Source organism: Oncorhynchus keta, chromosome 6 (assembly GCF_023373465.1).
Source record: "Oncorhynchus keta strain PuntledgeMale-10-30-2019 chromosome 6, Oket_V2, whole genome shotgun sequence".
In the NCBI taxonomy this organism is placed as follows: Eukaryota; Metazoa; Chordata; class Actinopteri; order Salmoniformes; family Salmonidae; genus Oncorhynchus; species Oncorhynchus keta.
The window spans coordinates 17099233-17124390 of record NC_068426.1 but is presented as its reverse complement, the minus strand read 5'-3'; the positions used below and the strand labels follow the sequence as shown (position 1 = coordinate 17124390).

General features: G+C 42.8%; 1 protein-coding gene across 1 annotated transcript; it reads right to left on the bottom strand.

Moving 5' to 3' along the window:
* Positions 1-3580: 3580 nt before the first annotated feature.
* LOC118385081 (cdc42 effector protein 2-like) lies at positions 3581-13810 on the bottom strand. Its single transcript, XM_035771923.2, is given in 3 exon segments — positions 3581-7380; positions 7383-8013; positions 13257-13810. Coding segments are annotated over 2 exon segments (759 nt in total). The 5' UTR covers positions 7687-8013; positions 13257-13810; the 3' UTR covers positions 3581-6925.
* Positions 13811-25158: the final 11348 nt, after the last annotated feature.

Genomic DNA, 25158 nt, shown 5'->3' with positions numbered 1-25158 from the left:
GGCTCTATACTCTATACATGTTTCGAATGAGGCGACAGTACAGAATCGCACATTTTTATTTGAAGGTATTTTCATACATATCGGTTTTACCGTTTAGAAATGAAAGCACTTTATGCATCTAGTCCCCTCATTTGAAGGTGTCATAAGTACACTGAACAAAAATATTAACGCAACCTGTAAAGTGCTGGTCCCATGTTTCATGAGCTGAAATAAAAGATCCCAGAAATGTTCCATATGCACAAAAAGCTTATTTCATTCAGATTTTGTGCACAAATGTGTTTACATCCCTGTTAGTGAGAATTTCTCCCTTGCCAAGATAATCCATCCACCTGACAGGTGTGGCATTTCAAGAAGCTGATTAAACAGCATAATCATTACACAAGTGCACCTTGTGCTGGGAAGATAATAATGGAGCCGGAGGAGATGGCTGCCGTTTTACAGGCTCCTAACCAATTGTGCTATTGTGTGTGTTATTTTGCATTATTTGTAACTTATTTTGTACCAAATTTTTCTGGCACTGTCTAGTACAACAGAAAATAGCATCTCGATATCAGGTCAGTGATTACTCACCTCGTACTGGATGAAGATTTTTTTTCTTAAACAAGTTGGACGTGAAGAATTTACTTCAGACACCGGACAAGGCCCAAATCCCTGTAATTAGCATGAAGAAGAGATGGAGATATAGCGGTCGTAGGTCTGGAGAATCCAACGGTGAGTGGGTAACATGCCTCTACCATTAGTCCTATTAGCCAACATGCAATCACTGGATAATAAACTGAATGAGCTCCGATAAAGGCTATCCTACCAATGGGACATTAAAAACTCTAATATCTTATGTTTCACCGAGTCGTGGCTGAACGACAACATGGATAACATTCAGCTGGCTGGGTTTTCCATACATCGGCAAGATAGAACAGCTTCTTCCTGAAAGATTAGTTTGCACAGACTACCCCAGCGGTCTGTGTCTATTTGTCAATAACACCTTGTGCATGAAATCTAATATTAAGGAAGTCTTGCGGTTTTGCTCGCCTGAGGTAGAGTATCACATGATAAGCTGTAGACCACACTATTTACAAAGAGAGTTTTCATTGATGTTTTTCGTAGCTGTCTATTTATCACCACAAACCGATGCTGGCATTAAGACTGCACTCAACAAGCTGTATAAGGCATTAAGCAAACAAGAAAATGCTCATCCAGAGGCGGCGCTCCTTTTGGCCTGGGACTTTAATGCAGGGAAACCTAAATCTGTTTAAGCATGTTACATGTGCAACCAGAGGGGAAAAAAACTCTAGACCACCTTTACTCCACACACAGAGACGCGTACAAAGCTCTCCCTCGCCCTCCATTTGGCAAATCTGACCATAACTCTATCCTCCTGATTCCTGCTTACAAGTAAAAACTAAAGCAGCAAGTACCAATGACTTGCTCAATACGGAAGTGGTCAGATGACGCAGATGCTAAGCTACAGGACTCTTTTGCTACTGTATCACAGACTGGAATATGTCCCGGGATTCTTCCGATGGCATTGAGGAGTACATCAGTCAATGGCTTCATCAACAAGTACATCGATGACATCGTTCCCACCGTGACCGTACGTACATACCCCAAACCAGAAGCCATGGATTACAGGTAACATTTGGACTAAGCTGCCACTTTCAAGGAGCGGGACTCTAACCCTTATAAGAATCCCGCTATGCCATCCGAAGAACCATCAACAGGCAAAGCGTAAATACAGGACAGATTGAATCCCATTGGCAAGATATGCACATTTAGGGATGACATTCCAGCAACAAACGCTGACACTACACATCCAAGTATAACGGACCAAATTATGAAAGACAAGAATTGTACTTTTGAATTCCGTAAAGTCAGTGTGGAAGAGGTGAAAAAAATATTGTTGTCTATCAACAATGACAAGCCACCAGGGTCTAACAATCTAGATGGAAAATTACTGTGGGATAATATCAGACGATATTGCCACTCCTATTTTCTACGTCTTTCATTTAAGCCTACTAGAGAGTGTGCCCTCAGGCTTGGAGGGAAGCTACTCAAAAATAGTAAAGCCCCCTTTTCTGGTTCAAATAGCCGACCAATCAGCCCGTTACCAACCCTTAGTGAACTTCTGGAAAAAAATTGTGATTGACCAGATAATGCTATTTTAGAGTAAACAAATTGACAACAGCATTTCAGCATGCTTATAGGGAAGGACACTCAACAAGCACAGCATTTACAACAAATTACTGATGATTGGCTGAGAGAAATTGATGATATAATGATTGTGGGGGCTGTCTTGTTAGACTTCAGTGCAGATTTTGACATTAGTGAGCATAGTATGCTGCTGTAAAAACACATGTGTTATGGCTTTACACCCCCTGCTATAATGTGGATAAAGAGTTACTTGTCTAACAGAACACAAAGGGTGTTCTTTAATGGAAGCCTATCAAATATAATCCAGTTAGAATCAGATATTCCCCAGGGTAGCTGTTTAGGCCACTTGTTTTTATTTTTATTAACGACATGCCACTGACTTTGAGTAAAGCCAGAGTTTCTATGTATGCGGATGACTCAACACGTCAGCTACTACAGCGACTGAAATGACTGCAACACTCAACAAAGAGCTGCAGTTAGTTTCAGAGTGGGTGGCAAGGAATAAGTTAGCCCTAAATATTTCTTAAACTTAAAGCATTGTTTTTGGAACAAAGCACTCACTAAACTCTAAACCTCAACTAAATATTGTAATAAATCATGTGGAAATTGAGCAAGTTGAGATGACTAAACTGCTTGGAGTAACCCTACATTGTAAACTGTCATGGTCAAAACATATTGATGCAGGAGTAGATAAGATGGGGAGAAGTCTGTCTATAATAAAGCAATGCTCTGCCTTCTTAACACCATCAACAAAGCACGTCCTACAGGCCCTAGTTTTGTCGCACCTTACAGTCGTGTGGTCAGGTGCCACAAAAAAGGATGGTACACAGAGAGCTAATTTTAATAAAATGCATGTCAATCTCTCCTGGCTGAAAGTGGAAGAGAGATTGACTTCATCACTAATCACACATCAAGTAATAGCGCAAGCAGTAAAATTAGATTTAAAAAACACCATATGGAACAGCAGGGACTGTGAAGCAACACAAACATTGGCAAAGACACACACACACACACACACACACACACACACACACACACACACACGATAACATACAAACACATGGATTTATTACTGTGGTAGTGGTGGAGTAGGGGCCTGAGGGCACACAGTGTATTGTGAAATCGTTGAATGTATTGTAATGTTTTAAAATGGTATAAACTGCCTTAATTTTGCTGGACCCCAGGAAGAGTAGCTAATGGGGATCCATAATAAATACAAATACTACACCTTCTCCGACGCTCGTCGGTTGTGGCAGGGGTTGCAATCTATTACGGACTACAAAGGGAAGCAGAGCCGTGAGTTGCCCAGTGACACAAGCCTACAAGACGAGCTAAATTACTCCTATGTGCGCTTTGAGGCAAGCAACACTGAATCATGCATGAGAGTACCAGGTGTTCCGGACAGTTGTGTAGAAATGAATTGTAAATAATGTATTTTTGGAGTCACTTTTATTGTAAATAATATAGAATGTTTCTGAGCATTTGTACATTAATTTGGAAGCTACCATGATTACGGATAATCATGAATGAATCGTGAATATTGATGAGTGAGAAAGTTACAGAGTAGAGTTGTACTCTAGACTACTTTAATACACTAAGTGAATTTGTCCAAATACTTATGATACCTTCAAAATGGGGGGACTACATACAAAGTTCTTTCATTTCTAAACGGTAAAACATACTGTATATATATATGAAAAATACCCTAAATAAAAAGGTGACATTTTGTTCCATCGCCTCATATAAAACATTTGATCTCAAATCCAAAATGGTGGAGTATAGAACCAAATTAAAAGTTTTAGCTTCACTGTCCAAATAAATATGTAGGGAAGTGGAGCCTCATATCTGGCGATTCAGGTAATAGCAGAAGCCAGTGCCATAGCAACTATGATAAACGGAGTGATGACGACAAAGGGTTTTGGCTCCGTATGCTGCAACCACTGTCTAAAACAGCCAACACTTACTTGGAGGTCTAGACTAGTAGCTAGATACAATAGGAAACATGCCAAAATAACTTGAGTTCAGTTGTTGTAGGAGGCATACCATGCATATCACAACTTAAAAAGTAACACCAAAGTATGTTACCATAGTCATTAGGTGCAGCATGCAACTGAGTAGATTATAGAAATCTGGATTTATAGCAGTTGCAGGAGCCAGTGAAGGTTAGTAGTGTTGATGTCAGTCTGTCAACAGGTGCTTTCCCAAACGCTGCAGGAGAGCCTGACACACTGTTCTGCACCGTACAGCTCCCCTGTCACTGAGTGGCTGGCTGCAGATCTGTCAGCAGAGCTCCAGAGTAAACAGACACAGGCTTATGTAACACCGTTCTGGCCTGGCCATGGTCAGCAGGACAGACTGCACTGCAGGCTCTGGCTCCAGCTCCAGACAGACTGCACTGCAGCACATCTTACCATATCCTTTCTCTCTCTCTCGCTCTCTCTCTCTCTCTCTCTCTCTCTCAGAGTCCAAACAGACTGCACTGCAGCACCTCTAATCACATCCTCTCTCTCTCTGCAACATATGTCTATTAATATAGTCCTCTTCTCAACATGTCATCTATGGAGCCCAAGTTCTTTTCCATCTAATTTATATATATATATATGCCATTTAGCAGACGCTTTTATCCAAAGCGACTTACAGTCATGTGTGCATACATTCTACGTATGGGTGGTCCCGGGGATCGAACCCACTACCCTGGCGTTACAAGCGCCATGCTCTACCAACTGAGCTACAGAAGGACCCACACTTGAGCATGCACAGGGTGCACAGGAGGCTGCTGAGGGGAGGATGGCTCATAATAATGGCTGGAATGGAGTGAATGGTATCAAACACGTGGAAACCATTTATTTGATGTGTTCAATACCAATCCATTTATTCTGTTCAAGCCATTACTATGATTTACTCCTGAGTGGCGCAGAGGTCTAAGGCACTGCATCTCTGTTTTAGATGTGTCACTACAGACTCTGGTTTGATCCCGGGCTGTATCACAACAGGCCGTGATCGGGAGTCCACAATTAGCCCAGCGCCGTCCGGGTTAGGGGAGGGTTTGGGCAGTCACTGTAAAATAAGAATTTGTGCTTAACTGACTTGCCTAGTTAGTTTTTAAAAAATGAGCCCATCCTCTTCAATTAAGGTGCTACTGGCCGCCTGTGACAGGGTGGATATGTATGGAGTGAGAACATTAGATTTGAAACGATGAGTTGATATTCAAAAGTAAACAGAAATTATAGAGCAGTTTAAAAACTGTAATTTAACGTAGATATATGCAGTTACAATGCCAACAGGTTTATAGTGCTTTAGTAAGTGTGTGAAAGTATCAAGACATTTGATCCAATATGAGATTAATCAAATATAATACTATAACGATATTGTTTAGCGTTATGCATTAATGTAGTGTATGTTAGCCTACAGTAGGACATGTAATGTATAGAATCCCTGTTGGGTACAATATAAATGGATTAACGGGTATCCAGCGTTTTTTGCCATTCTTAAGGTAGACCTGCACATCATTGGTCCACCGTTATCAAAGAACCAACGTATGTTCTAAATGATCTATCATTTCACGTTTGAAATAATTTGTACAATGTTGAAGTGAATCAGTGCACCTTTGGGTGCAAATAATAAAGCATTTCTTATTGGGTTTGTGAAGAATCATTAACCTGTTATCATTATCCAGTTGATTGCTACATTGTTATTGATGTAATACTGAATAGAAAAATATATACCCCATGCAGCAATTGGTGTTCCAGCAACTCTACACTGTATTGTACTGAAAACACTGAAGTATCTTGTAACTAGAATTCCAAATAACATTGGTAATAGTCTGATTGTGAACTTTTCTGTGTTGGTACAGAGATAGTTGGAGCAACACAAGGACTTGGATGGCTACAGCGGTGAGAATCTCTTTATGAGCAGTCTCAGGTTGTGAATCAAAGCGTGTCCAACATCTCAATGACCAGAGCCTGAGAGCCAGGAAAAACAGAGCGCTTTGCTCTGTAGATCTGCTGAAAGGACGACAGATATGGAACTGCACTCTCCAACACTCAGTGTCTCTCCTGATACAAAGTTACAACTTTCACAATCTTGCAGTGAAAATGAACAAAAGCTGAAGACAGAGACTCAGGGAGGTGACCTCCTCTCCCACTCTGGCTCTCTGTCCTTGCAGAGATGACATCATCCCTGTCGTAGAGTTCATCTTTCCGTAAGTGTGTGTCTTTGAGAACAATATCCCCAATCAAGTAGAGTCTGAATAGAATGTCTGTTCCAGAATAGCTTCATAAGCTGGATAAATCTGTATGACACGCGCAGCAAACTGTGATCTTCGGAGTACGTAGAGGAGTCTTACAGCTCAGGTGCAGTAAAAAAAATGATCTAACACTGACCTTCAAGTTTACCATACCCTTCCCACTGACATATTAGCCCAAACAGATATATGCTGACCTCAGTTCCTGAACAGCAGTGCATTCTTTCCCCAGTCTCTTCATGTACTCTTTGGAGGAAGGGCAAAGGAGATTTAACAGTCAGCTTTTGGCTCATGTCACCTCATTAGACAACACTTCCTACATTAAGTAATTCAAATATGGAAAAGTGTAGAAAGATATTCAATATCAATTAAAACACTAACAGAAACTGATGTTAAGTTCCAGAAAAAAACACTTAATATGAGCAAACTACTGTACAAACCCAGCCTTGTGATCAAGCAAGGCCTGGTTGAGGTCAGAACCTCCTGTGTTACACTACGAGGGACAGAGGACCGAGGGAGGAGGACTTCCCATGGTCAGGTGTAGAGCTCTTGCCGTCCTCCCTGCAGACAGGTTCCGTTGAGGCCGTTGAGGCGCTGGCGGTCCATGATCTGTAGCACGTCATCCAGGATGGAGGGGCCCAGGTCCAGGTGCAGGGAGAGCAGGGAGCCTGCGTTGGACAAGTAGGGACGCTCCTGAACCCGGTCATCCAGATAGGGGTCTTGGATACACACATCGTTGTCTGATGAAAACCTGGGAGAGGGTGGGCAGAACTGGGAAGTCCTGCTGGGAATCTGGGCCAAGGGGGAGTCCAGGCCTGGGTGATGGGACATCAGGATCTTGTCATCCAGGTGCAGTCGAGGAGGTTTCGGTGGGGGGGCTGCATTCTGAGGCGGGTGGGGGACAGTGGGGGGTGCAGAGGTGACGGGCAGGGTGATGGCCTGCAACCCTCCAATGACGGGCAGAGAGAGGGCGTTCTTCAGAAGGGGGAGCTCTCTGAGGAGGCTGTGTGTCCGCTGACGCTGGCAGTATGGCTGAACTGGAAGGGCTCTGCGTACATGGAAGAGCGCTGGGATAGGCAGTCACCCTGCTGCCCAGGGAGCAGGTGGAACTTCCCCTCCAGGAAGGACAGGTCCCCAAATAGGTTGTCCTCCCCCCCGCCGCTGCCGATGTGGATGGTGTGGCGGAAGTCCCCAAGCGGAGGACTGATCATGTCCGAGGAGAGGATGTCCCGCAGCTTTTCTTTCTTACCCTTCCTGCTCCGCCGCTTCAGGTATATGGGCGCCTTGGTGGACATGTCTGGAGCCCTCCCTGGGCAGCAGAGACTCAACTCCTGCAACAACGTGAGGGATGGTGGTGGTGGTGGTGGGGGGGGCTGGGCAGAGCTTCTCTCTGAATCAGACACAGGAAGAAGGAGAGGGAACCAGGCTGGCTGCGCTGAGCTGAGCTATTAACAGTCAGGCCTGGTGCTCAGGGAGGACTGCTACTTCTGCAGCCAGCTTTACTGATGAATAGTCCCAAATAAAGTCCACATAACTCTCTTGTTACAGCGCTTCACAGTGAGTGTTGGAGAGATTTTTTAGTGAGGTCCGCTCACTGTGTCCACGGTGTCAATCACCTCCCACTGCGGAAACAAGCAGAAGAAATCCATTAGTTTTATCTGCTATCATAGAACCGTTGCTCTAAAATGCATGCTATATAAACATGGAGGAACATGGAGGAACAATACTCTCATGATATTACATGACGTCTGATGTTCAGAAACTTAATTTGTAAGGAAAATAAACACTCAATTGTAAAAAAACAACCGTGACACATAAAAACCCAGAGACCCCTTAGGTCTAGTTTGAGAGAGTTGAGCTGAAAGAAAGTAATTCAATAAATATTTCCATTGTATCATATCAACAACAGGACATAAAATAATCACTCAGTCTATTGTTGTTGGCAATGCAGCATGGGAAAAGTTTCTTACATGGTGAATGCCAGAATGAATGAATCAGGATGCACTGCTGAGGAGTGATAGGGCGATATGTGAGTGTGAAGGTGTGAATAAGAGAGGACACTTTCAGTAGCATGCCTTGTGGACGAGAAAGAGGTTAGCCTGGTTTAAACCTATTTAGGGAGCTTTAGTGAGGCAGGTGTGTGTGTCAGGCTGGCAGACAGTAGTTCTGAAGGAGGCAGATTAAAGTGCTGCTGCTCAGTGAGGGCCTTGGCCAAGCAGAGCAGGAAAACCTGGGTAATGAGAGAGAGGGCATGACTTGACATTAACTCTTGCTTCTTAGGTTACAGCTATGAGATAGGGATAGCTTTACAGTAGAACCACTGAGTGCACAGGAGGAGCTTGAGCCTCAGGCACTCACAGAATATTTACTTTAATGTTTGCTGTCAGCTACTGTGCACATAGATCACTCTGCAACAAAAACTAAACAATGTCTCCCGTCTACCAGCATACGAAACACAATACCTGACCTCAACGTGCATGTCAAGTTAACAATGGTACTACTGAATAAAAGCCCCAAAAAGGTACCAGAAGAGACAATATGATGTCACATAATGTCAGGGCAGTAGAGCGAGAGGAACTGGTCGAACCAACTTGATCGAAGCTCTGCTGAACCAGAACAGAGCCCATTCTGGTTGGTGACAGATAGCACATACACACATTGTTAACTAACAGAGAGAAAGAGAGTGAGTTTATTTTCCCTTTGTACTTCAACTATTTGCACATTGTTAAAACACAGTACATACAGTGGAATTTGGAAGTTTACATACACTTAGGTTGGATTCATTAAAACTCGTTTTTCAACCACTGCACAAATGTCTATCTACTTTGTGCATGACACAAGTAATTTGTCCAACAATTGTTTACAGACAGATTATTTAACTTATAATTCACTGTATCACAATTCTAGTGGGTCAGAAGTTTACATACACTAAGTTGACTGTGCCTTTAAACAGCTTGGAAAATTCCAGAAAAGGATGTCATGGCTTTAGAAGCTTCTGATAGGCTAATTGACATCGTTTGAGTCAATTGGAGGTGTACCTGGCAATGTATTTCAAGGCCTACCTTCAAACTCAGTGCCTCTTTGCTTGACATCATGGGAAAATCAAAAGAAATCAGCCAAGACCTCAATTTTTTTTATAGACCTCCACAAGTCTGGTTCATCCTTGGGAGCAATTTCCAAACGCCTGATGGTACCACGTTCATCTGTACAAACAATAGTACGCAAGTATAAACACCATGGGACGATGCAGCCGTCATACCACTCAGGTAGGAGACTTGTTCTGTCTCCTAGTGATGAATGTACAATGGTGCGAAAAGTGCAAATCAATCCCAGAACTACAGCAAAGGACCTTGTGAAGATGCTGGAGGAAACGGGTACAAAAGTATCTATATCCACAGTAAAACGAGTCCTATATCGACATAATCTGAAAGGCAGCTCAGTAAGGAAGAAGCCATTGCTCCAAAACTGCCAGACTACGGTTTGCAACTGCACATGCGGACAAAGATTGTGACCATTGTTGTTTGGAGGAAAAAGAGGGAGGCTTGCAAGCCGAAGAACACCATCCCAACCGTGAAGCACGGGGGTGGCAGCATCATGTTGTGGGGGTGCTTTGCTGCAGTACTTCACAAAATAGATGGCATCATGAGGAGGGACAATTATGTGGATACATTGAAACAACATCTCAAGATATCAGTCAACAAGTTAAAGCTGGGTCACAAATGGGTCTTCCAGATGGACAATGACCCCAAGCATACTTCCAAAGTTGTGGCAAAATGGCTTAAGGACAACAAAGTTAAGTTATTGGAGTGGCCATCACAAAGCCCTAACCTCAATCCTATAGAAAATATGTGGGCAGGACTGAAAAAGCGTGTGCGAGCAAGGAGGCCTTACAAACCTGACTCGGTTACACCAGCTCTGTCAGGAGGAATGGGCCAAAATTCACCCAACTTATTGTGGGAAGCTTGTGGAAGGCTACCTGAAATGTTTGACCCAAGTTAAACAATTTAAAGGCAATGCTACCAAATACTAATTGAGTGTATGTAGACTTCTGACCCACTAGGAAAGTGATGAAAGAAATAAAAGCAGAAATAATTCTCTACTATTATTCTGACATTTCACATTATTAAAATAAAGTAGTGATCCTAACTGACCTAAGACAGGGAATTTTTACTGGGATTAAATGTCAGGAATTGTGAATAACTGAGTTTAAATGTATTTGGCTAAGGTGTATGTAAACTTCCGACTTCAACTGTAGCTAATAATATAACATTTAAAATGCCTTCATTACTTTGTGATAGACAGAGGGTAGCAGTGCCAACTGAATCACTGGTCTGTGGAGATAATGACAGACAGAGAGAGACAGAGAGAGACGTGCTTCATCTCTAGCTGCATTCTGTTTGGCCACAGTGAAGGAGTTTCTCTCAGACATGCCATTGTGGACCCAGACTGTGTACGTGAATACTTTGCAATGGTCTAAAGCACACAATCAATCTGTTTCATTCAAACGAGCAGGGTAGAAGACGCATCAGGATGATTACAATTTAATAATGCAGTAGGATACTTCACTGAAAAGGTTTGGACAAAACATTGTAATGAGATTCTAGCCTTGTCGCAGATCCCTTTTCTTGTTCGTATGGAAAAGCTATACATCTGCTGACCAGACTAATGAAATTCCTTTGCCTCCATAAAATGTATGTCAGAGTTAATGATCACTCTAATCAAATAGTATTCAATCCTGGTAACAATGGGTTCGAAAAGACTTATTATACACATACTGTGTAGAAATATCATGTATGCTTAACACAATAAAACACACTCTTTCCCTTTCATATAGGCCTACTCACTCAAACATAGTATGCATGCACACTCTCAGAGTGAGCGCTTCTCTTGCACATACTGTAGTAAGCAGTTTCCAAGGCCTGTCAGGCACATTTGAAAGAATGCTTCAGTGCTTTGTCAACATAAAGCAGCCAAGATCTTGGCAGACAAGTGGGATTAAAGACTGGTCGTGGTCACATGATATTAATTACGTTTTTTTTTTTTTGTTGCACCGGTTCAGAAACAAAAGACAGACGACTACTCAAGTGCAACCGTCTCGGAGGCCAAGGTGACCACCGGGGTTGACATTATAAACCCCAACCACAGATACAGCCACTGGCACAGCCCAGCCAAGATCCATAGCTGAGGGACATCTTACCTGAGCTGTTACTTCAGACACATTGGCCATCTGAGTTGTGTGTGACACCACTGCTCCCCTTATCCAAGGTGATGAAGGAACCAATGTTGTGGAGACAGTCTTTCTCCGAAAAGCAACCAGGGCTTGACCATCGAGGTGCCACATCAAGGAACCACATCAAGGAGCCACAGCAAAGAGCCACAAGCAAGGAGCCACAAGCAAGGAGCCACAGTGGAATAAATACAATGCAGACGAACACGTGGTTTCCATTCCAGACATTACAATGAGTGCATCCTCCTATAACTCCTCCTCACCAGCCGCCACATAGCTCTTTGTTTCACAACATTTTATCATGCATGGTATTTTCCTATTTTTGGTAAGTCAATTCCAGTTTTCACAAAAAGTGGGGAAAACACAGGCAGAATAAGATTGAACTGAGAACCTCATTGAAGCACTTTCAACGCAATTTCAAGGAGACTTTTTATATTTTCCAAAAATGTACAGCTTCTTGTGTGTCAACCTTTCCAACAAGAGCTGAATCCATGAAGTGACCAGGCTTTGTAAGCCAGTTCTTAACTGCCACAGCTGAGATAGAACAATGCTTGGTGAAACCCTTGAAAAGCTTGTTCATTTGTTCGATATTGTATGGGACATACTGTCACAACATGTTTGTCCCAGGCTGTCATTGACAGAACTCACACAAAGAGAACTCTCAGAGGTCTAAGGAGGACATTGTTCACCCAGAACATACTGTTGACTGCAACCGAGTGCTTTTTTGAACAATGCTCGCAGTGTCACCATTCAAATGACTCGGTCAGAGGAGGCCAGTGAGAGACAACAGGCCTCAACGGCTGAAGGGATGATCATGTCATTCAGAGTTTGAAAAAATTTCACTGCTGCAAGGCTGGAGAATTATGGTCTGCTTGAAAGAAGTCTGGTGGTAGAAAAAGACATCTCTCACAAGCCACTCCTGAAAGTGATCAGTAGATCTGGAGCTGAACGTTTTTGGATGGTATTTTAGATTCCTTTCTCATGATACAAACAGAACCAGACAGACAATTCTTTAAAAAAATCCTTACCTATTAAGGATCATTTGGGAATGCTCATCTAGGGTGGGAAAGGGTTGTGAATGTGTGATGTTTGGTCAACAATAATAGAACAGTATGATTTGCATAAACATAGCAACTAATGAATTTGAGGATTCACACACTACCCCAAATCAACCTCCGTCCCAAGAAGAGGATCATTTTCTATCAACACATACTTGGTCAACAAATACAGGACAAATGAAGAGTCTATTCAGATGAGCAGAAGGGAACAGGTCATTCTCAATGATGATGAATGATTTGATATATTGTTAGATATGTTCCCTAGTATCTAGAACATCATTTAATAGAGGTGTGCTGCAGTATAACACAACACTGTACACTCGCCCTAAAAGGTTGACTAATGGGCTAACAGAAATATGGAATCCTCAAAATAAGATATGACTCCAATTTGGTCACATTAAACATTGTCTGTAAAACTCTCCTGACGTTTGACGAGGCAGATAATGTCGGAGGGCTGTTTTCCGCGGTACCTCTCCTATTTCTAGGATACCTAGGTTATATTTAATATGTCTTCTCGTTATACGCATCTTAGTTGCTGTGCGCAGCATTCAAGAAGGTAGAATAGATTAGATCTGCTTACCTCACCGATGCCAGATATGACAGTCCTGACTTTTACCAAAAAGACCGGCCTCCTCTGCTCCCTGCATAGAGCAGGGGTCGGATATTTGAGTGTGCGTAAATAATGTCAGAAGTCCCTGTGCTTGGCGAGCGTAGGTGCCTGCACCGGACAAATAACCGCTTCTTCATTTGATGCCATGGTCCATAGGCTGCTAAAGCGACGATGTGCTGATATCGTAGAATCAGAGATGCGCTATACCTCTTATCGCTAATGATCGCTTTCTCACTTTGCTTGGAGTGCGCGCTTAAATCATGGTGAATAGCTGGAAACTCTGTCACTGGATTTCGCGCAGAACACTTTGATGGCCTATTCCTCAGGGTCCCACAGTGCGCATATCACCTTTGTGAGCATTTCACAAACTCCCGATGGTAAAAAAAATAAAACGACAGTTCTCCTCAGTGAACATTCCATGAAAGAGCTGTAATCCAGGGCGGGCTTCTCCTTCTCGGTTGGACTATATGTCTTCCTCGTTCCTACAAATTCCGACACATCATGCGCTTCCGTCGCTGTTCAGATGTGCGCGCACACTGACTCACAGTTACACCCCTTGTTTGTCAGTGGAATCACACACCTCTTTTTGACACAGGAGAGTTGGCTTTGGAGAGCTATTCATTAACACATATTTGTTTATTTGGAATCCCCAATCAATCATTTGGAACAATTGAAATAGTACAATAATTATCTAACATGAAATGTTTATTTTGGACTTTTTAATGTGCCTATTATAGAAGATAAGATCGAGAGGAGTGAGTCAAACCATACGAATAGACCTGCAAGGAAGGAGAGCAAAAAGGGCTAACTAATGCTACTGTGTGCCTGGTGCCCAAATCTGTGCCAAACGTGCATAACACATTTGGCGGGAAGGAAACCGTTATAGCTGTTCCATTCTGATACCCCGAAACCAACGAACGACTACCATGCAACCCCCATAACGGGTATCAGTCATTTTAACGGGTATCAGTGTCATTTTGAAATATTCTGTGGTCAGTTGCTATTTCCTTAAACGTACCTTATAAATGTAATATTAGGTCCCACAGGCCTATAATATGTTTCATGTATTTGATTTTGAAGCTAATTATGTTAACATAGGTATGTGTAAGAAAGCAACCTGCTTCCTCTGAATCCAATGTAAACCTATGCAACCCAAAGTTTGAGCTAGTCTACAACCAGACGAGCACATTTTACACCACTCACTCAAGGATAGGCCTATGTGCTATCACCTACATGAGACAGTTAAACCAAATAATTGTATTTGACACATGATATGTAAACAAGGGGTGTAGAATAACAGTGAAATGCTTACTTACTGCCCTTCCCGAAAATGCAGAGAGAAAAGTAGAGCAATTATAACACAAGGAATAAATATACAATGAGTAATGATAACTTGGCTGTACACACGGCAGTGCCGAGTGGATGTGCAGGGTACGAGGTAATGGAGGTAGAAATATACAGTGAGTAATGATAACTTGGCTGTACACACGGCAGTGCCGAGTGGATGTGCAGGGTACGAGGTAATGGAGGTAGAAATATACAGTGAGTAATGATAACTTGGCTGTACACACGGCAGTGCCGAGTGGATGTGCAGGGTACGAGGTAATGGAGGTAGAAATATACAGTGAGTAATGATAACTCGGCTGTACACAAGGCAGTGCCGAGTGGATGTGCAGGGTACGAGGTAATGGAGGTAGAAATATACAGTGAGTAATGATAACCTGGATGTACACACGGCAGTACCGAGTGGATGTGCAGGGTACAAGGTAATGGAGGTAGAAATATACAGTGAGTAATGATAACTTGGCTGTACACAAGGCAGTGCCGAGTGGATGTCCAGAGTACGAGGTAATGGAGGTAGAAATATACAGTGAGTAATGATAACTTGGCTGTACACACGGCAGTGCCGAGTGGATGTGCAGGGTACGAGGTAATGGAGGTAGAAATATACAGTGAGTAATGATAACTTGGCTGTACACACGGCAGTGCCGAGTGGATGTGCAGGGTACGAGGTAATGGAGGTAGAAATATACAGTGAGTAATGATAACTCGGCTGTACACAAGGCAGTGCCGAGTGGATGTGCAGGGTACGAGGTAATGGAGGTAGAAATATACAGTGAGTAATGATAACCTGGATGTACACACGGCAGTACCGAGTGGATGTGCAGGGTACAAGGTAATGGAGGTAGAAATATACAGTGAGTAATGATAACTTGGCTGTACACACGGCAGTGCCGAGTGGATGTGCAGGGTACGAGGTAATGGAGGTAGAAATATACAGTGAGTAATGATAACTTGGCTGTACACACGGCAGTGCCGAGTGGATGTGCAGGGTACGAGGTAATGGAGGTAGAAATATACAGTGAGTAATGATAACTTGGCTGTACACACGGCAGTGCCGAGTGGATGTGCAGGGTACGAGGTAATGGAGGTAGAAATATACAGTGAGTAATGATAACTTGGCTGTACACAAGGCAGTGCCGAGTGGATGCGCAGGGTACGAGGTAATGGAGGTAGAAATATACAGTGAGTAATGATAACTTGGCTGTACACACGGCAGTGCCGAGTGGATGCGCAGGGTACGAGGTAATGGAGGTAGAAATATACAGTGAGTAATGATAACCTGGATGTACACACGGCAGTACCGAGTGGATGTGCAGGGTACGAGGTAATGGAGGTAGAAACATACAGTGAGTAATGATAACCTGGCTGTACACACGGCAGTGCCGAGTGGATGTGCAGGGTATGAGGTAATGGAGGTAGAAATATACAGTGAGTAATGATAACTTGGCTGTACACACGGCAGTGCCGAGTGGATGTGCAGGGTACGAGGTAATGGAGGTAGAAATATACAGTGAGTAATGATAACTTGGCTGTACACACGGCAGTGCCGAGTGGATGCGCAGGGTACGAGGTAATGGAGGTAGAAATATACAGTGAGTAATGATAACCTGGATGTACACAAGGCAGTACCGAGTGGATGCGCAGGGTACGAGGTAATGGAGGTAGAAATATACAGTGAGTAATGAATGATAACTTGGCTGTACACACGGCAGTGCCGAGTGGATGTGCAGGGTACGAGGTAATGGAGGTAGAAATATACAGTGAGTAATGATAACTTGGCTGTACACACGGCAGTGCCGAGTGGATGTGCAGGGTACGAGGTAATGGAGGTAGAAATATACAGTGAGTAATGATAACTTGGCTGTACACACGGCAGTGCCGAGTGGATGTGCAGGGTACGAGGTAATGGAGGTAGAAATATACAGTGAGTAATGATAACCTGGATGTACACACGGCAGTACCGAGTTGATGTGCAGGGTACGAGGTAATGGAGGTAGAAATATACAGTGAGTAATGATAACCTGGCTGTACACACGGCAGTACCGAGTGGATGTGAAGGGTACGAGGTAGAAATATACAGTGAGTAATGATAACCTGGCTGTACACACGGCAGTGCCGAGTGGATGTGCAGGGTACGAGGTAATGGAGGTAGAAATATACAGTGAGTAATGATAACTTGGCTGTACACACGGCTGTGCCGAGTGGATGCGCAGGGTACGAGGTAATGGAGGTAGAAATATACAGTGAGTAATGATAACCTGGATGTACACACGGCAGTACCGAGTGGATGTGCAGGGTACGAGGTAATGGAGGTAGAAATATACAGTGAGTAATGATTTCCTGGCTGTACACACGGCAGTGCCAAGTGGATGTGCAGGGTATGAGGTAATGGAGGTAGAAATATACAGTGAGTAATGATAACCTGGCTGTACACACGGCAGTGGCGAGTGGATGTGCAGGGTACGAGGTAATGGAGGTAGAAATATACAGTGAGTAATGATAACCTGGCTGTACACACGGCACATTTTCAAATTTGCAACAATAATTAAAAACTGTTTTCGCTTTGTCATTATGGGGTATTGTATGTAGATTGATGAGGAAAATTAATAATTTAATATATTTTAGAATAAGGCTGTAACATAACAAAATGTGAAAAAAGTCAAGGGGTCTTAATACTTTCCGAATGCTCTGTACATACAGTATAGGTAGGGGTAAAGTAACTCGGCAACAGGATAGATAATAAACAGCGTATGTGATGAATCAAAATAGTTCGTGCAAAAAGGGTAAATGCAAATAGCCCTATAGGCTGTTTCATCGTCATCATTGACCAGGCCTACCACCACTGTGTCGTCAGCAAACTTAATGATTGTGTTGAAGTCGTGCGTGGCCAAGCAGTCATGGGTGAACAGGGAGTACAGGAGGGGACTAAGCACACAACATTGAGGGGCCCCCGAGTTAAGGGTCAGCGTGGAGGATTTGTTGTTCCCTACCCTCATCACCAGGGGGCGGCCCGTCAGAAAGTCCAGGATCCAGTTGCAGAGGGTGTTGTTCAGTGCCAGGGTCCTGAGCTTAGTGATGAGCTTGGAGGGTGCTATGGTGTTGAACGCTGAGCTGTAGTCAATGAACAGCATTCTCACATAGATGTGCAATAGAGGTTGCGTCATCTGTGGATCTTTCTTGTGCATGTTAACCTGTTTAAAGGTCTTACTCACATCGGCTACAGAGAGGCAGCTCTAGCCTTTGGCTCAGTGAGGATGTTGTCTGTAATCCATGGCTTCTGGTTGGAATATGTACGTGGTCACTGTAGGGACGATGTCTTCAATGCACTTATTAATGAAGCTGGTGACTGATATGGTAAACTCCTCAATGTTATCTGATGAATCCCAGAACATATTCCAGTCTGTGCTAGTGAAACAGTCCTGTAGTATAGCATCCGCTTCATCAGACCACTTCCGTATTGAGTGCATCACAGGTACTTCCTGTTTCAGTTTTTGCTTGTAAGAAGGAATCAGGCGGATAGAGCTATGATCAGATTTGCCAAAGGGAGGGCAAGGTAGTATGCATTTCTGTGTGTGGAGTAAAGGTGATCTAGAATTGTGTTCCCTCTAGTTGCACAGGTGACATGCTAGTAAAATGGATTTCAGTTTCCCGGCATTAAAATCACCGGCCACAACAAGTGCCGCCTCGGGGTGTGCATTTTCTTGTTTGCTGATGGCCCTATACAGCTCATTGAGTGCGGTCTTAGTGCCAGCATAGACAGCTATGAAAAATATAGATGAAAACTTGTTAGAGATCGTGCACCAGTTGTTGTTAGAAAACTTCTTCGGTATCTGTGTCCCTTTTACGGGACGGTTGAGCTAATGTAGGCTAATGCGATTAGCATGAGATTGTAAGTAACAAGAAAGCTTAAATTCAAGAAAGCTTAAATTCTTGTTAATCTAACTGCACTGTCCAATTTACAATAGCTATTACAGTGAAATAATACAATGCTATTGTTTGAGGAGAGTGCAACATTTTGAACATGAAAAGTTATTAATAACCAAATCAGGCACATTTGGGCAGTCTTGATACTACATTTTGAAAATAAATGCAATGGTTCATTGGATCAGTCTAAAATTTTACACATACACTGATGCCATCTAGTGGTCAAAATCTAAATTGCACCTGGGCTGGAATAATACATTATGGCCTTTCTCTTGCATTTCAAAGATGATGGTACTACAAAAAAATATATACAAAAGAACGGTTGTTTTTTTCTTTGTATTATCTTTTACCAGATCTATTGTGTTATATTCTACTACATTCCTTTCACATTTCCATAAACTTCAAAGTGTTTCCTTTCAAATTGTACTAAGAATATGCATATCCTTGCTACAGGCAGTTAGATTTGGGTGTCATTTTAGGCAATAAAAAAAAGGGGCTAATCCTTAAGAGTTTTTAACAAAGAGACACACCCCTCCCCCCTCTTCTTACTCAAGGCTGCTGACCGGTCTTGACAATACATTGAAAAACCCAGCGAGATGTATATGATCAATGTCCGTGTTCAGCTACGACTCTGTGAAACAGAATATTACAGTTCTTCAGGTCCCGTTGATAGGATCGTTTCGAACGAGCTCAAAACATTAGACATGATTTAAGATAAGAATAGTGATTACCACTATGTGCTCTTTTAGCAACGACAGCAAACACGTGGTGAACATGAGGTATAGTACAATGACGGCAGCATTTAAAAAATGCAACAACCCTCCTCTGATAGCTATTTGGGCATTGATTCAACAAACATGTCATAACGTCTGTTTTTAATGACATCTGAACTTCAACCAAAGCATTTGCAGGCCATTTTTTAAGGATTTCATAACCTGTAAAAACAAAGTTGTTCATACAATCTGAGTATGGGTTGAAGCAGATTTTGAGTAGAGGCCTAACTAACAAGGCTGTAGAGGGAACAGTTCTGGTCCGGATAAGGGCAGACTAACTATTGTATTTTCCTCTTCCTCCTTTCCATACAGCCCAGATGTTGGGGAATGTTTGTTTCACCAACCTGTGTTCATGCGGTAGCCTGAGCTTTAGTCCTTTCGGGATCTGTTCTTTTAGTTCCTTTCCCACCAGGTCCTTGGATTGGTAAACCGAAAAAAGACATGTGTACTTTCAGCTCTCCTGTGTTCAGACTGTGTTCATCTCCCCTCCCAGTGCTTGCCTTGCTGTCATGCATAATGCATAAGAGCTTAAGCAAAAAAGAAAAAATGTACTTTCAATTGTTGGGAAAGGGCTCGTAAGTAAGCGTTTCACGATAAAGTCTACATCTGTTGTATTCAGCGCATGTGACAAACACAATTTGATTTGAAAGTCATGCAAACACAAGCCTACACATTTTTGCTAACTAGAGAAAGTATGAGTGATTATGAAACCATTTCAATCAAAACAGTTAAACTAGGTTTCCGGAAAATCAAAACACATTTTATAAATCCATTTACAGACAAGAAAACAATGTTTTTCAGTGTGAGATGATAAAAAAGCTAATTGCATAACTCACACAAGCTTTCTCAGAGCACACAAATAACATTATGTATGATCATACTCTAAACTCGCTTACCAGTTTGATTGAATAGGATCCTGAGTGTTCAAAACCCAGTCAAAGACACATTCATAACATCATCAACCTTTCATGAAGGCATGAAAAACAAGAGTTAGACAACTTACTGAACTCTCTCCTTTTTTAACTCCATTATACAAAATGTATCCCGTTTTCTTTTCTAATCATGTCAACGTTTTTAAATGTTGATATTCGGTTGATCAGTACTATGCCAAAGGTAATTTGTTTGGGAGAGCTGAATCCTTCCACAGCAGTGTGACCTCTTTGTCTTTTCTCTAGGAGCTTTAACGGTCGCTGGGTAACAGGCCATTGTTAGGTTAATAAAGTGGGGACCTAAAAGAAGGGGGGCTCAAGCACTTTTTAAAAAACGCCTTAATATATTGTAGCTAGTTGCCAAGGTATTCAAGACACTTGATTAATTGAGGTTGTTAATGGCCATTGACAGAAAGAATGAAGATTGAAAAGTGACAGTTTAGATTAGAGTTTATATCATGCCTACAAGCTCTTAGAACACCATGTAAATGCCATTGACCCTCCTATTCCCATCAGAATTATGAAGCAGAGAATGAAGTCTTCATTTGCTTACTCAAAATAGAAATCATCCAATGTATGACCACCGCACTTAAATCAGTCCTCCACATACTGGTACAGTTAAATAAGCTATCAACTGAGAACGCGCAAATATTATATAGACCCCTAATACTAACTATGATCAAACAAACTCAGTTCCTGCTCTTCTCAGTCTTCTCCACGGGGTGGCAGGGTAGCCTAGTGGTTAGAGCGTTGGACTAGTAACCGTTGTCAGCTCGGGGGTTTGAACTTGCGAGGTACAAATCTGTCGTTCTGCCCCTGAACAGGCAGTTAACCCACTGTTCCCAGGCTGTCATTGAAAATAAGAATTTGTTCTTAACTGACTTGCCTGGTTAAATAAAGGTTAAAAAAAAAAAAAAAAACCTGCACATCAGAGGAGGCTGGTGGGAGGAGCTATAGGAGGACGGGCTCATTGTAGGAGGACACGCTCATTGTCAGAGGAAGGCACAAAAATTTGTCAAAGACTCCAGTCACCCAAGTCATAGACTGTTCTCTCTGCTACCACACGGCAAGAGGTACCGGAGCGCCAAGTCTAGTACCAAAAGGCTCCATAACAGCTTTTACCCCCAAGCCATAAGACTGCTGAACTATTAATCAAATGGCCACCTGGACTATTTACATTGACATCCCCCGTTTGGGTATGACGCTACATGCTTGGCACACCTGTATTTTGGGAACTTTCTGGATGGGTCACTCAAGGACATTCAGAGACTTGTCCTGAAGCCACTCTGGCGTTGTATTGGCTGTGTTCTTAGGGTTGTTGTCCTGTTGAAAGGTAAACCTTCGGCCCAGTCTGCGGTATTGAGCGCTCTAGAGCAGGTTTTCATCAAGGATACCTCTGTAATTTGCTCCGTTCATATTTCCCTCGATCCTGACAAGTCTCCCAGTCTCTGCCGCTGAAAAACATTCACACAGCATGATTCTGACACCACCAGGGATGGTGCCAGGTTTCCTCCAGAAGTGACGCTTGGAATCTTGTTTCTCAGGGTTGGAGAGTCCTTTAGGTGCCTTTTGGCAAACCAAGCGGGCTGTCATGTGGCTTTTACTGAGGAGTGGCTTCTGTCTGGCTACTCTACCATAAATGCCTTATTGTTGGAGTGCTGCAGAGATGGTTGTCTTTCTGGAAGGTTCCCCCATCTCCACAGAGGAACTCTGGAGCTCTGTCAGAGTGACCATCGGATTCTTGGTTATCTCCCTTCTCCCCTGATTGCTTGTCTTGGTGGTTCCAAACCTCTTCCATTTAAGAATGATGGAGGTCACTGTGTTCTTGAGGACCTTCAAAGCTGCACGATTTGTTTTGGTACCCTTCCCCAACTCTGTGCCTCAACACAATGCTCTCTCGGACTTCCACAGCATTTCCTTTGACCTCATAGCTTGTTCTTTGCTCTGACATGCACTGTCAACTGTGGGACCTTTATATAGACAGGTGTGTGGCTTTCCAAATCATGTCCAATCAATGTAATATACCTAAGGTGGACTCTAATCAAATTGTAGAAACATCTCAAGGATGACAAATGGAAACAGGATGCACCTGAGCTCAATTGAGTGTCATAGCAAAGGGTCTGAATACTTATGCAAATAAGGTATGTTTTTATTTTGAATAAATGTGTAAGAATGTATAAAAACCTGTTCTCGCTTTGTCATTATGGGGTATTATGTGTAGATTGATGAGGAACATTTTTAATTTAATCCTTTTTAGAATAAGGCTGTAACATTACAAAATGTGGAAAATGGAAGGGGCCTGAATACTTTCTGAATGCACTGTATGTTTGATGTGTTTGATATTGTTCCATATATTCCATTCCAGCCACTACAATGAGCCGGTCCTCCTATAGCTCCTGCCACCAGCCTCCTCTGCACATTGACCTGGTACTGTTACTCCCTGTATATACAGTGGGGAGAACAAGTATTTGATACACTGCCGATTTTGCAGGTTTTCCTACTTACAAAGCATGTGGAGCTCTGTAATTTTTATCATATGTGCACTTCAACTGTGAGAGATGGAATCTAAAACAAAAATCCAGAAAATCACATTGTATGATTTTTAAGTAATTAATTTGCATTTTATTGCATGATAAGTATTTGATCACCTACCAACCAGTAATAATTCCATCTCTCACAGACCTGTTAGTTTTTCTTTAAGAAGCCCTCCTGTTCTCCACTCATTACCTGTATTAACTGCACCTGTTTGAACTCGTTACCTGTATAAAAGACACCTGTCCACACACTCAATCAAACAGACTCCAACCTCTCCACAATGGCCAAGACCAGAGAGGGTGTAAGGACATCAGGGATAAAGTTGCTACAGGACAATAGGCAAGCAGCTTGGTGAGAAGGCAACAACTGTTGGTGCAATTATTAGAAAATGGAAGAAGTTCAAGATGACGGTCAATCACCCTCGGTCTGGGGCTCCATGCAAGATCTCACCTCGTGGGGCATCAATGATCATGAGGAAGGTGAGGGATCATCCCAGAACTACACGGCAGGCCCTGGTCAATGACCTGAAGAGAGCTGGGACCACAGTCTCAAAGAAAACCATTAATAACACACTACGCCGTCATGGATTAAAATCCTGCAGTGCATGCAAGGTCCCCCTGCTCAAGCCAGCGCATGTCCAGGCCCATCTGAAGTTTGCCAATGACCATCTGGATGATCCCGAGGAGGAATGGGAGGTGGTCATGTGGTCTGCTGAGACAAAAATAGAGCTTTTTGGTCTGAACTCCACTCGCCGTGTTTGGAGGAAGAAGAAGGATGAGTACAACCCCAAGAATACCATCCCAACCGTGAAGCATGGAGGTGGAAACATCATTCTTTGGGGATGCTTTTCTGCAATGGGGACAGGACGACTGCACCGTATTGAGGGGAGGATGGATGGGGCCATGTATCACGAGATCTTGGCCAACAACCTCCTTCCCTCAGTAAGAGCATTGAAGATGGGTCGTGGCTGGGTCTTCCAGCATGACAACGACCCGAAACACACAGCCAGGGCAACTAAGGAGTGGCTCTGTAAGAAGCATCTCAAGGTCCTGGAGTGGCCTAGCCAGTCTCCAGACCTGCACCCAAATAGAAAATCTTTGGAGGGCGCTGAAAGTCCGTATTGCCCAGCGACAGCCCTGAAACCTGAAGGATCTGGAGAAGGTCTGTATGGAGGAGTGGGCCGAAATCCCTGTTGCAGTGTGTGCAAACCTGGTCAAGAACTACAGGAAACATATAATCTCTGTGATTGCAAACAAAGGTTTCTGTACCAAATATTAAGTTCTGGTTTTCTGATGTATCAAATACTTATGTCATGCAATAAAATGCTAATTAATTACTTAAAAATCATACAATGTGATTTTCTGGATTTTTGTTTTAGATTCCGTCTCTCACAGTTGAAGTGTACCTATGATAAATTAGACCTCTACATGCTTTGTAAGTAGGAAGACCTGAAAAATCGGCAGTGTATCAAATACTTGTTCTCCCCACTGTAGCTCCATTCTTGTTTATTTTATTCCTCGTGTTACTATTGTATTTTAATTGCTTTTAAACTCTGCATTGTTGCAAAGGGCTCATAAGCAAGCTTTTCAAGATAAAGTCTACACCAGTTGTATTTGGCGCATGTGACAAATTTGACCTGATTAATAATGAAAGACCTGTAAGGTAACTTGGGCCTCTGACATGCATTGAACTGAGTGCCTCAGACGCCACTTTAAGAGTACACAGAGCAGGGCAAGCACAGCCAAGTCATTTTTTAAAATCAAGAACAAGAGGTGTGTTTGTTCCAGGCCAGCCAACGTGAGACAGGATATATCGAAAATCCCTTTCCTCCCTCAGCTCTCTGCGTCAGCATGCTGTGTACTTGAGGATATGACTGTATTTTCCCAATTCTGCACCTTGAAAGTACATGGACAACTTTGCTTTTACCAGTGCTCAATCAGGAAGGATTCTGTATGCAGGAATGGTCTAAAATCCCTCTCAGTGTGTTCTCCAACTCATAAATCATTTAAGGAAAAAAGGCTCAGTGGCGTTATCCTCGCAAGGTGAGGTATTGAAAACCGGGTTATTAATCATTTTGACCGCTACCTTTCTGACAAATATAATTAATACTTGTTAAACAAAATCTCCTTCGGACCCCACAGTAAAGTATATAGCACAGAATGCACACATCAAAAAGTACTAGTGTTTCAGTGATGAAAGTTCATCCTCACCTGGACACCCTGCATCTCCACAGGCCTTGGAGGGGTGTCGCCAAAGACCATCGGTCCAAGGTTGGATGTGTTCGCCACTGATCTCAGGACTTAACCTTCAGAAACATACACAATACCTTAATACACGCTTTAGTGATAAACACAGTTCTTGTTGTCC